This window comes from Penicillium nucicola, assembly GCF_028828085.1.
Source record: "Penicillium nucicola strain IBT 29836 chromosome Unknown utg000001l, whole genome shotgun sequence".
Classification (NCBI taxonomy): Eukaryota; Fungi; Ascomycota; class Eurotiomycetes; order Eurotiales; family Aspergillaceae; genus Penicillium; species Penicillium nucicola.
The window spans coordinates 4,720,959-4,732,269 of NW_026643125.1; the positions used below are offsets into that span (position 1 = coordinate 4,720,959).

Below are 11,311 nucleotides of genomic sequence, written 5' to 3' on the forward strand. Positions count from 1 at the left end.
AAGGACGAATGGACGACCGACAGAACATGCGCCAATTGAAACAAATGATGAAGATTCAAGGGTGCCAACGCTTGATGCGGGACAATCATGTACCCGTGATAGTTCCCAAGGCGCATTGGCAAGAACGCGTTCGTCCGCGAAGTGGCAATGGAGTCATTCTTAGCTTGGAGATTGGACTAGATTACCGATTGTGCGCGTACGATCACGAAAATCTCATCACGGCAGCCAAACACGTCCTCGACTACGACAACCAGTGGTGGATCGTAGATGTGTATCTAACAGATAATGACGAAGGTGCGTTTTCTCATCTCTCGCTGGGAGGACCCCCGTTAACAATTGTCTAGTCTCGACCGAAAACGACAGCAATGACGTGGAGTCTGTGCGCCACAAGTTCATTCAATCGCTGAAGGAGCGATACCCAAATGACAATCGTCCCGCCGATGGACTGATTTACGAGCGGATCAACTACTACGAGGGCCACCTCAATACGCCGCGGGATCCACTCGCTGCGAACAATTGGTGGGCTGTACTGAAGGCCCTTGAGGGGAGCAAGAAGGGAAAGTACTTGAAGCAATTCTTCAAACATGACGCCTTGCACCGGAAGCTAAACGTTTTGCTCGCTATTCCGGGTCTCTGGGGAGGTATGCGGATTGGGCTACTTCTTAAAGTGACAGCCATGTAACCTATATTGTTCGTATCGAAATGCCAAAGAGATTCTTGGGGGAAAATATGACTATTGATGGCCTACTGTTGTCACGGCCGACTGATATGAGATCACTTCGCTCGGCCCCCGACTCGGGTTTACAAGGATACCTGCCAGATAATCAGGACAAGATTTCTATGGTCGCTGCGACACACCTACCAGACTAGCCAATAGAAACTGCGGGGTGAAGGAAGGGCAACCAACTATTTTAATGCATGACTACGTAGAATTGCGATGCTGAGGCTTTGAGGTCCTACGACAGACCCCACTTCTGTGAGAGACACCGTGGACCAATAAGCAACAACCACGAGTATCTCACATATCATTTCGGCAGCTGCATGGCGTCATGCACGTGTCCAACGAACGCAGCCACTGCACGGATCTATCCTACGGAGACAATCTGAATAACCGCCCTACCCGTCCGCAGGCAAAACACTCGGCTTGAAGTCAAGCGCTTAAACGTCGTCTCACGCATATCGGCAAAGCCATAAGTCCGCTTATCGAAGGATTTTCAAGTGATCCGTGCATATCTGGCGCGCGTAATAGGAATAGGCCGGAGGCCGGAGTCTTCGCCGCACAGTACAGTTTTGAGGCCTCATTACCAGCTTAATATTCACTAGGTTGACGATGGAAAAACCCAGCTGCAACTTTTCGCCTCGCCGCCACGATTTTGATTTTTGCTTTGTCTCAAGAAGTTGAAAGTGAGGCAGGCTTGCAGGGGTATGTTCCAAAATAGGATTGGCTCTCCAGACGAACCATGGGTTAGAAGTTCACCCCTGTTCGCCGTTCGTCTTCATTGGATGAGAACAGCCCTCTCCGGCTTCAAGTGCTTCGAAGATTCGTGGCATAGACTACACGACGCTGTTAGTTCAATGCTTCTGACACAATATGTTCCATCACGCGCGAGGAGCTCAATCAGTGGAGCCTACAAAGCAGAAGAAAGTCCATAAATAGTCTCAGCCCGCCATACGGTGGTCGAGAGGACACTATTATAACAATGACGGAATAGGCAAAGAAATTAGTAAACGTTGAAAAACCCTCCGTATGAAATTAAAACTAATACAAAATAGGGGTCGTGGGAGTTCTGAGTCCCTGATTGGTCTCATATTACTCCCAGCTCCTTTTTGGAGTAGCCTGGCCCGTCAGACTAAGAACGCCAGGTCATCTGGCTATGATTGAATCATGCAAAGACTTTTAACAAGCTGCCATACTTGGAATTGGTGGGATTAGGTAGTTGATCATCCGATTCACGATGTAGCCGACAGTGAAGAGGGTACGAGACCTCGGAGACCTTGATTCTGGACCAAGCACTCCCGAGCTGTAGATTACCCCATACTTGTTCTATAGTGAACGATCGTAGGACTAAAATAGCTCTACGACCAATGGTCCTGAGACTCTCACCCTTTTTCACCTCCAGTTCACCCGCCGTGGAATAAGGCTGTCATATGAGCTGGCTTCCGGTTCTAAGTCTCCCCTAGACCAATCGTTCTGGCTTTAACCCGGCTTTGAGATAATCTACGGGCGACCAGAGGTTACCGACGGAGTTCTTCGCCGTACACCCACGTGATGATGCTGGAGTCTGACTTTATTGGCTGGTCAGATAGGCTAAAAGGTGGGTACCCACAGTGCCTTCGATTCGGTGGTGGTCTTGCTCCTCGTCAGCAATGTGCGACTGTCCTAGATAACCTCCTGGTCACATCTCCGAGATTTGCAGCAGCCTCAGTGATGCGACCATAATCAAAATGACACGTAACAGCCTGGGCATCGTGTATCTGCTTAATTGACGGCCACAAACTCACTAACACGTCGCAACCTACCCTGCACTTGCATACATGAACCGCATCACTGATTCCTTCCCCTCATCTGAGGCTCAGCTTTTTGGCCTCAAACCTGTTGCTACAGAGCCAACGCCGTCGCGAGATGACGACGAATATATTAACCTTCTCCTCTGACAGGAATTCGAGGCTAAACAGTTTCTCAACCATTCCGGATCCTTTTGAACACTTCACCAAAGCAATTCTTTGTCATGCCTCCCATCATTTCTTCGCCCTTGAGTCCAGGGCAGCATAGTGCACTACCCGTGGCCAATACCGGCAGCCTAGAAGGCTTTATCAAATATATGAGTATACTAGCATCAAGCTCTGAATCTCAGTTTGCAGCGAGCGTGCTTGACGAGATCACCCAGCAGCGTGAGCGAATTCATTCCCAAGATGAAGAGCTGAAGGCAAACAAAACCACCATCAGCGGGATGTTTAAAGCCAACCAGGATGAAAAATCAAAACAGCAAGACTCTGCTATGCAAATTGAATCCCTCCGTGCTACTGTTCACGAGAAGGAAATCAAAATTGCTGAATACTCGAACAATTTGGGGTCTCTACAGCAGGAGATAAAAGTTTTAAAATCAACTTGTTCCCAGGAGGCCGCGAAGGTCTCACAGTCTGTAAGAGACATCACTACATTGCAAAACAATTCGAAGGAAAAAGACAAGACGATAGATCAAATGAAGACAGCAGGATCGAAATTGAAATTAGTGTTATCTTCCGAGCAGAAAAAGAGCAGAGATCTGGAGGATGCCAACGCCTCGATGAGAACAGAGCTGCAGACAATCCGAGACCGTATCCAGAAAATGGAAGATTTCACAGTCCAATATCCGGACGTTGATGATGACTTTGCGTAAGTCATGTCAAATAGTTGCAAGCGTTTGTGAACTAACTTCTGTCGCCTTTACCATAGGACAACGGAGTTTAAAAGCCTCTGGACCTCTGCTACAACCGAATTATCCCCACTCATAGAGCAGGATATTCCGGAAAATATTCTCAAGGTCAGTTCTCGGGAGCCGTTTCACCCATGCAATACTGACAGAATAAAAAGGAGAAGGCAATATGGGAAAAACTTAGGAAGGTTGACATCATTCTGCCACCAAGCTTTCCTCTGATTCCCTCGAATTCCTCAGCAGCCAAAGCGATACGATTTGCGTTGATCCTGGCTATTCTGTTCAGGGAGATTAATCAACGGATTTTCCAGCCCAGCTATTCTCTGAGAGAGAACAACAATTTTCGTGAAACCCTTGAACATCTTGCAGAAAGCAATGGCGAGAAGGAAGCGTTTTTCCGCTGCATGCTTCTCTCTATCGACCCAGATGCTGAACGTAACGCTCTTAAAGCCGAGATTCAAGCTGTAGTCCACAGAATGCTCTCTTATGCGGGTGGCCTCTTTGCGGAGTCGCAGCATGATTTGTTTTCTACTAAAATTAAAAAAATAGTTCAGAGCGCGGCCGAAGCTTGGCTTCCAATCCAACGATCGCGACAGAAGTTTGCGACAGACTTCGAACCTTTTGATCCCGAAGACAGTGAATGGGACCGTTTCCCTTCCGCTGGTGAAAATACAATACCGGTGGCACAGGACCTTCAGGGCCTTTATATTCTCAATATTTTCCCGTGCATTTCAGGGTTGGAAGATGGTGACTATGATCCATTGACAAAGACCATCCAACTCCGCAGCTCCCAGGCATTGTATTTGGCAGCGCAGCAGGAAGCTGCTCAAATAGCGAGCTACGCCCCTACCAGAAGGTCTTCGAATCGTCCCAGAAGACAATCAACAGCAGGCCCAAATGGGAAGCCTTTTTTAGATGGAAATTCGGCCAAGGTTTGACCATCAGGCCGTGGAAAAGGATCTGGACGCGCTGACAGCTCCGGGAATTGAGACGGGCTATGATGCAGATGAGAGCGGCATCTAAGGGGCATCTTAGGGCTCACAGTCGTGGAAGTATGGAACATGTTTTCGGTCATGTAATTGCCAAAGTTTGAGTTTTCGCACGATACGATATATAAATTGATATCCAACAGTATCTTTACGAGGAATTCGGAATTATTGTGGCAAACATTAGATTGGGCGAAAAGGCATGAGCTTGGACCGAGAGACAGACTGAGACGCCACGGTAGCCAGGGATCTGCATCGCTTCTGGATAATGCCTAAAGGGCTTGGAATATTTAATGCTTAGGGTATCAACCACCCATCTGATTACAAATGATTCAACACACATCTAGTTGTGATCGCCCTCGCCAGGTTGTTGGGACAATGGATTCATACCTTCTCGTGGTGTCCGGTGTTAATCCCGGTTGGGGAGACCAAATTGAATCCGCCGTGGTTGTGCGGTCGGGCCCGGTGCGGGAAGCGACCGCACAACCACACCAAAATCAGGGGATAACGGCATATGAACACCATCCGATTTCTTCTTACCCGACTCGCACTCGGGCCCGATACTGGTCTTGCATTACCAGTGGAAGTGGTGTCGCCTAAGGAGAAGATAGGACACCCCTGAGCTTGCATACGGCCTGGGATCGCATCTTGCGAGATGTGGCGAGGTGGTAGTGAACCGGTGACACAGGCAGTCAAGCAAATATCGGATAGACCTCGTTCAAGGCCCAGAGGCCTCGGTAAGACTCGAACTCGTTAAGGCTCGGAGAGATCGCTCGCTGTAATCTCGTTAAGGCTCAGCCACGGGCAAGCTTCAGGGCGACTGCTCTTCGGGACACGGGCACCGCCGAGACACGGGCATCCTCTTGGGAGACACACGCGCAAGCTGGAGAAGTATTGGTATTTGACTGGTGGCAGTCAGCGGGACTCGTTAAGGCTTTGCCACGGGCAACCCGTCGATCCTGCTCAGACACCGGGGACCAAGCTTGGTTAGTGGAGAGCAACCGACATATACTGCCGGATGGAGCGTATGGAGGTCTTTCCGCAAGGCACGGTCGGCCTGGCGGAGGGAGACCTCCTCAGGTAACGCGAAACAAGAGTGAAGGCTCTCGCGGGGCGTGGTGTACAATGGCAGCCACTGCGGCAGGGTTGGGGCCTGTCAAGAGACTGTCTGTATAGCCCGAGAGGACGGATGCGCGTGTCGGTTTACAAACAGCCGGGAACCAACTACCTCACTCGCACTGAGGGCCTGAGATCAGGATAGCCTGGTTGAAGCGGTGTCGTCCTAGTTGATCTGCCCGTGATGTATGCTTAAGGAGCAAACTAAGAGACACCCAGGGTGAGAGGCTTTGTCCACCTCAAGAGTCCAGAAACCTCGTTTATCGGGTGAAAAGCTGGGGTAGTGGTCTATGCAAGTAGACCTGTCGAAGCTACTTAATGTCTTTTGAGTGGACGGACATACATACCCTGCCAGAAACCAACCCTCTCCGCAGGAGTACAGCTCAGATCAAGAAATTCAGAAGGTACCACCATTCGCCGTTGTATCAAGTAGCAGACGCGCTGAAGAACATTGAGATGGAAACCCTGGAAACCATCAATCTGTTTACATTGGCACCATAGGAAGTGCGCGTACAGGCTGGCGGTGAAGTAACTCCACAGTCCCCGACCGCACCAGGCGGGTTAATGCAGATCGCAACGAGCAGTTCGGCACGCAACGAGCTGGTCGGATTCGGGGTGGCGATCGAAAGGCAGCCACCTCGATATCGAAAACTGAATTTGAAGACCCTTTCCGTCACATTGGGTGCAAGAGCAGAGCAAAATCCGTTCTCTGCGGAGCTAGCCGCGATGGCACACGCACTAAATATGGTAGTTGGACTGAAAGACTACAGGATCACGCTGCTCACGAGCAACAAAGCGGCGGCTCTGACACTAAGGAATCCCCGACAACAGTCAGGCCAGGAACTCGTCTGCCAACTGTACAAACTGATGAGAAAGCTACGGAGAAATGGAACCCAGATCAATATCCGGTGGATCCCAACGAGCGAAGACAGTAAACTGCGGGGTATGGCTAAAGAACAGGCCAGAGCCGCGACACAAGAAGACGCTCGCCCGCAAGCACGCGTCCCGAGAACGAAGTCAACAACACTGAATATCGCACGCTCCCAAGCAGTCCCCAGCAATGACCTGCCAGGGATCATAGGGAGACACGCAAAACGAGTTAATGCAGCACACCCGGGCAAACACACCCGGCAGCTGTATGACCGACTATCGTGGAAAGAAGCGAGCGTGCTGGCTCAACTTCGAACCGACATGGCACGACTCAATGGATATCTCTATCGAATCAAACTAGCAGATACGGACCAGTGTGCGTGTGGACAAGCGAGAGATACCGTGGAACACTTCCTATTTCGATGTCAAAAATGGACGGCACACCGGACGGAACTACTACAATGCACCAACACCCACCGAGGAAATATATCCTTCTTCCTAGGAGGAAAGTCCCCTTCCGATGTTCAGAAGTGGACGCCGAACTTAGAGGCGGTACGAGCCTCTATACGATTCGCCATCGCCACGGGCCGACTCGAGGCCACCTAACCATGCCGACGAACATAAATCAACCTTTTTCCCGAACTAACCCACCAACCACCTCGTGTCACAGATGGTACACGCGCTTCAAATGCCGAAAATAGGATGTTGAACACTTGGAGAAGCGCCTTCAAGCTAGCCTGCTAACAAAACTACTAACCCATGAGAATCCGCTGCGACACTGCTTGCTGGAAATGACATATTTGCCAAGGTTTTATGCATGGGCTTTAAGGAGACACGGTACTGTATATATTATGACGCGTAAAATAGATTAGAGATAGTTGCCCTTTCGGCTGAGCCGCCGGGTGTTAACAAATTGCGTTTGTGTGTGCGTGTGTGGTTTTTTCCGACAATGGTACATGCAAGAAACGGATGCGAAGATTAACTTGGAATAGGAAGGTTGAGATAAGCAGGCGAATGAAAAGGTGAGTGATATCTGGGTGACTTGTTACTGTACAACAGGAGACATCAAGCAATGTATGTGAGCATTTCCAGCTCAAAAAAGTGTCAGTCCTACCGATGGCAGGTCCAGGAATCAAACTCGCCACGGTCGCAAGTGGTAATGCAGGAGTTTTCCAAATCGAGCCGCAGATGCGACCGTAGCGGCGGGCCAGTAAAGCTTTGCCGAGGAAGTCATTAAATTGAAGCAAGCTTCGGGGTACAGTCGGCCGAAACTCCAGCTGAGCGGCTGCATTTACAGCCTCGCTTGTGACCAATCGAAGTCCACACGTTTACATTTGATTGCTACAGTACCATCAATTCAAAATAGCTGCAGATTTTCAATCAAACAAACCATAAGATCCGACAACAGCCAGAACACGTGCATTTGCCAGGACCCCAACATCAATCGCCTAAACTTGTCAAAGTGACGCCTTTCAATACTAATCCGCTTTCCCCTAAATTATTTCACTTTACCTCAACTGCGAGTGTACTCGATTTGCGCGATGGCGCGCGCCCCTCCCGATTGAATTATTTTTCTACCTTAACAACGGGGACTGGTGCCGCAGTTGTCATATCGGCCGGCTGCCATGATCAAGCGATTTATCTGATTTATACATCGTTACGGGACAGTATACCGGTGAAAGGAGAAAATTTGTACTAATATTACGTATTTCATTCAACGCTCACTGATCCCTGACACCCAAGACATCGATGAAGCAGCATGACACACCCCCATATACATTCTATAGGAAAACACATCTCAAGAATCGTGAAATGAACTATGCAACAATTCGTGAAGAAATCCGATTGATCAGAAAAATCACATTTCCCTTCATCTGCTTAGTCGGGTGAATACTGTGAAATCCGAGAGATTGATCGCTCACCTTCGTTTGTTGATTTTCGAATTCCGTTCAAAGCCAGCGCAGCGCGTCTTAGTTAAGAAGTATCTACGTGATAGCCTCAAATCTCAGAGTGTCGGTGCCAATAGAGCAGCAGCACAAGCTGCTTGGCATGTGCCAAAAGCCGAGTTGCATACAAGGACAGAGGCAGGCGCACTAGCACCCATAGTAGCTCCCCAAGTGAAGCCTGCTGCCGAGTAGCAAGCCATCACAACGGCGGCACATCCGGCTTGGCAGATCCCGTAGGCAGCTGGTCCGGCAAATACAAAAGGAATGAAAAGTAGGAGACCATAAATCAGCACCCACGGGGCTCTCATTATTATTAGAACGTGACAACTGGCGAAACTGAGAACCCCGAAGTATTTGGACTGCATCAAAGGTATGCTGGGATGGGGGAGACCATGTTGCCTAAATAGCCATTTAATCATACGTCGCCAGCCGGTGGCTTCTCTCGTGACCTACCATAGAATATCGCGCACCGCCCTTTCCAAAAACAAAAGGAAACGGAGTCCTCACTTTGGAAATGTAGACATATCTCGGATGCATCATATACAGGGCACACGCAAGGGACCAGAGGCATCAGCCTTGATATTACAGCCAGTGCAGGCTTGCAGGCTGATTTAGCGCAAGGATCTAATGATGTAAATCATGGTTTAGCACCTTTACAGCCATGTTTGAGGGCGTTACCGAGATGCTCAGATTGTGGAATTCAGGGGCACAATACAAGGTCCTGTCCCACTAGATTATGTATTTAGTTTAGTCAATTTGATAGCGTTTTGGTTGAGAAAATCCATCTAAAAGGATGAAGCTTGGGTGTGGTGCGCAGCTTCGGTGTGAATCACGTTAAGTTATGGCTTTCCTTAGTATCGATTGTTCATCTACGACTCACTCCCCATCTACCTACCTATAGGTCAGACCCTCAGAAACCACCAAAAAGTTCCCAGGAGCAAAATAATCCAGAGCCAAAATGTGTGTTTCACAATTGATGGCGCCCTCAGCAGCAGTGTGACTTTCAACCTCTGGCCCAGAGTGACGTCAAATTCAATGATCATGATCACCGCACATGGCTTTTGATCGTTACTAATGTTGTTTTTTTTTTTTTTGGCTTTCGTATTTCCGTGCTTCAGTAGTAGAGCCTCCTTGGCCAACGTTAATCAAAATCGGTTCCCAGGCTGGATAAAAATCTCTCTAGTTAATCTTCTTATGTGCGATTCTCTAGAGGCAAGTAATCAAAGGCTTGCTTGTTTTCCAAGCAGTGGAATCCCAAGAGGATTTAGGTTTTCAGCGGAAGAGGCAATCGATTCATACAGTTCAATGGAGCTAGCAGTACTCTGCTTCAACTGCTTCAACCAGTAGTTGTACGACTTCTTCGTGCCCTTCCTCCCTTGCTAGCATAAGAGCTGTATTCCCGTCATTATCTTTCGATTCAATCTCCAATTTACCTCCCTCGAGTAGCGCTCGAACGACCGCGCCGTGGCCTCTTCTCGCCGCCCATGCCAGAGGAGTATAGCCGTCTCTGTCTTTTGAGTTGACTTCCACGTCTGGTCGGCCGAGGAATATGCGGACTATGTCCTCAAATCCCATTGCCGCGGCCCGAGAGAGAGGTGTGCAACCCTCCTTATCAACTGAGTCGGCTTCCACGTCGTGACGATTGAGTAGGCAGACCACCACAGCTTCATGTCCTCGCTCAGCTGCCAATGCCAACGGCGTGGCGTTGAAAACGTTTCTCGAGTCTGCTTGGATTTCTTCCCGCTCAAGCAAGGCTTTTATTACGATTTCGTATCCTTCCTCAGCGGCAAGGGCCAATGGAGTATTTCCATAATTGTCTTCAGAATTCACATCAACCGCGCTATTTTGAAGAAGCAAAGCCACAACACCGATGTGTCCCCATGTCGCTGCTTGGGCAAGAGGAGTTCTACCACAGTAGTTTTTTGCATTGACCTTCAGGCGATGGTATCCCAAAATTTGCTTTGCCAGTAAAATATTGCCGTGTTTTGCCGCCAATGCCAAAAGTGTGTTACCATGGTCGTCCGTTGCATTGAGATCCAGACCGGATTCCGCGGCGAGTTCAACTGTAGCCTGCGCGATAGACATTGCGGTATCACAGGCCGAAACCAGGGGGATTTTGGTTGAAAGACCCCATTGAATATTGACAGGATCCAGAATAGGGGGCTCCAAGCCACTTGTCTGCCGCGCGCAACTTCGCCTGCAGCGCCCAAATTTTGCAATCCGGGCATCTTCTGCATTCCATGGTACCGAAGAGCAACTAACGCAATAATGCATTGCGGCTAAAACGCTGACGGTTAGTTCTGTCATGCGTGGCAGCTCTCACGCCCCGCTCAGACCCTCTTCGGAGCCCGCGGCAGCCCAACTTTTGGCGCCCGGTCGTTCAAGAGCGGTGTCGCTTTTCAAAAATGCGCAAATCCTAGTGGTTCCTGTATTTTTCGTCCTCGTAAAAGAGTCGAAGCCTATTGTATTTGTCAACCTTTCAAGTGTAGTAGCCCTCGGCTGGAGGGTCGCGCCGAACCGAGCGGATCGACGTGGACCCCAAAATCAAATCACACTATTGGGCGTTCCAACTCAGCAGCCAATCCGAGTACTCAAGGGCACTGTGCCGCATAAAAAAATTTGGTTAGCAAGAATCGCAATATTCATTGCCCTTATTCTTCTTATATCGCTCGTTCTTGTCAAGTTGCTTTCTTGCCTCGTTATAGAGTTCTGCTAGCTATCCCAGCAAGAACCAGGCGAGTATGATTTTGTGCTATTTTGGGAGAAGGCGAGCATATCCGATGCTATGAGCGATAATCCTTTGCTAAACCCCGTGTTGTAACGAGAGCTATTTTTATAAATCTAAAGTCACGGTGCTGGCTTGTGATTTGAAGCCTTCGTCACAAGTATCGAGGCAGGCGCGTATCGGATACTAATTGATGTATTGTGACTTCCAATATCATCAGAAATAGCCTTGGCATCTAGAATAGATCTGCTC

The 11,311-nt window shown here is 49.1% G+C and overlaps 3 protein-coding genes across 3 annotated transcripts; 1 reads left to right on the plus strand and 2 right to left on the minus strand.

Moving 5' to 3' along the window:
• Nucleotides 1–2,729: 2,729 nt before the first annotated feature.
• Nucleotides 2,730–3,380, plus strand: N7511_001756 (uncharacterized protein; the record flags this gene model as incomplete). Its single annotated transcript, XM_057124181.1, has 1 exon — nt 2,730–3,380. The coding sequence occupies one exon, from the start codon at nt 2,730–2,732 to the stop codon at nt 3,378–3,380; it is 651 nt and encodes a 216-aa protein (XP_056989914.1).
• Nucleotides 3,381–8,393: 5,013 nt separating this feature from the next.
• N7511_001757 (uncharacterized protein) lies at nt 8,394–8,642 on the minus strand (the record flags this gene model as incomplete). The annotated part of the gene is made up of 1 exon (XM_057124182.1): nt 8,394–8,642. The coding sequence occupies one exon, from the start codon at nt 8,640–8,642 to the stop codon at nt 8,394–8,396; it is 249 nt and encodes an 82-aa protein (XP_056989915.1).
• Nucleotides 8,643–9,645: 1,003 nt separating this feature from the next.
• N7511_001758 (ankyrin repeat domain-containing protein) lies at nt 9,646–10,419 on the minus strand (the record flags this gene model as incomplete). Its single annotated transcript, XM_057124183.1, has 1 exon — nt 9,646–10,419. The coding sequence occupies one exon, from the start codon at nt 10,417–10,419 to the stop codon at nt 9,646–9,648; it is 774 nt and encodes a 257-aa protein (XP_056989916.1).
• Between the last annotated feature and the right edge of the window lie 892 nt (nt 10,420–11,311).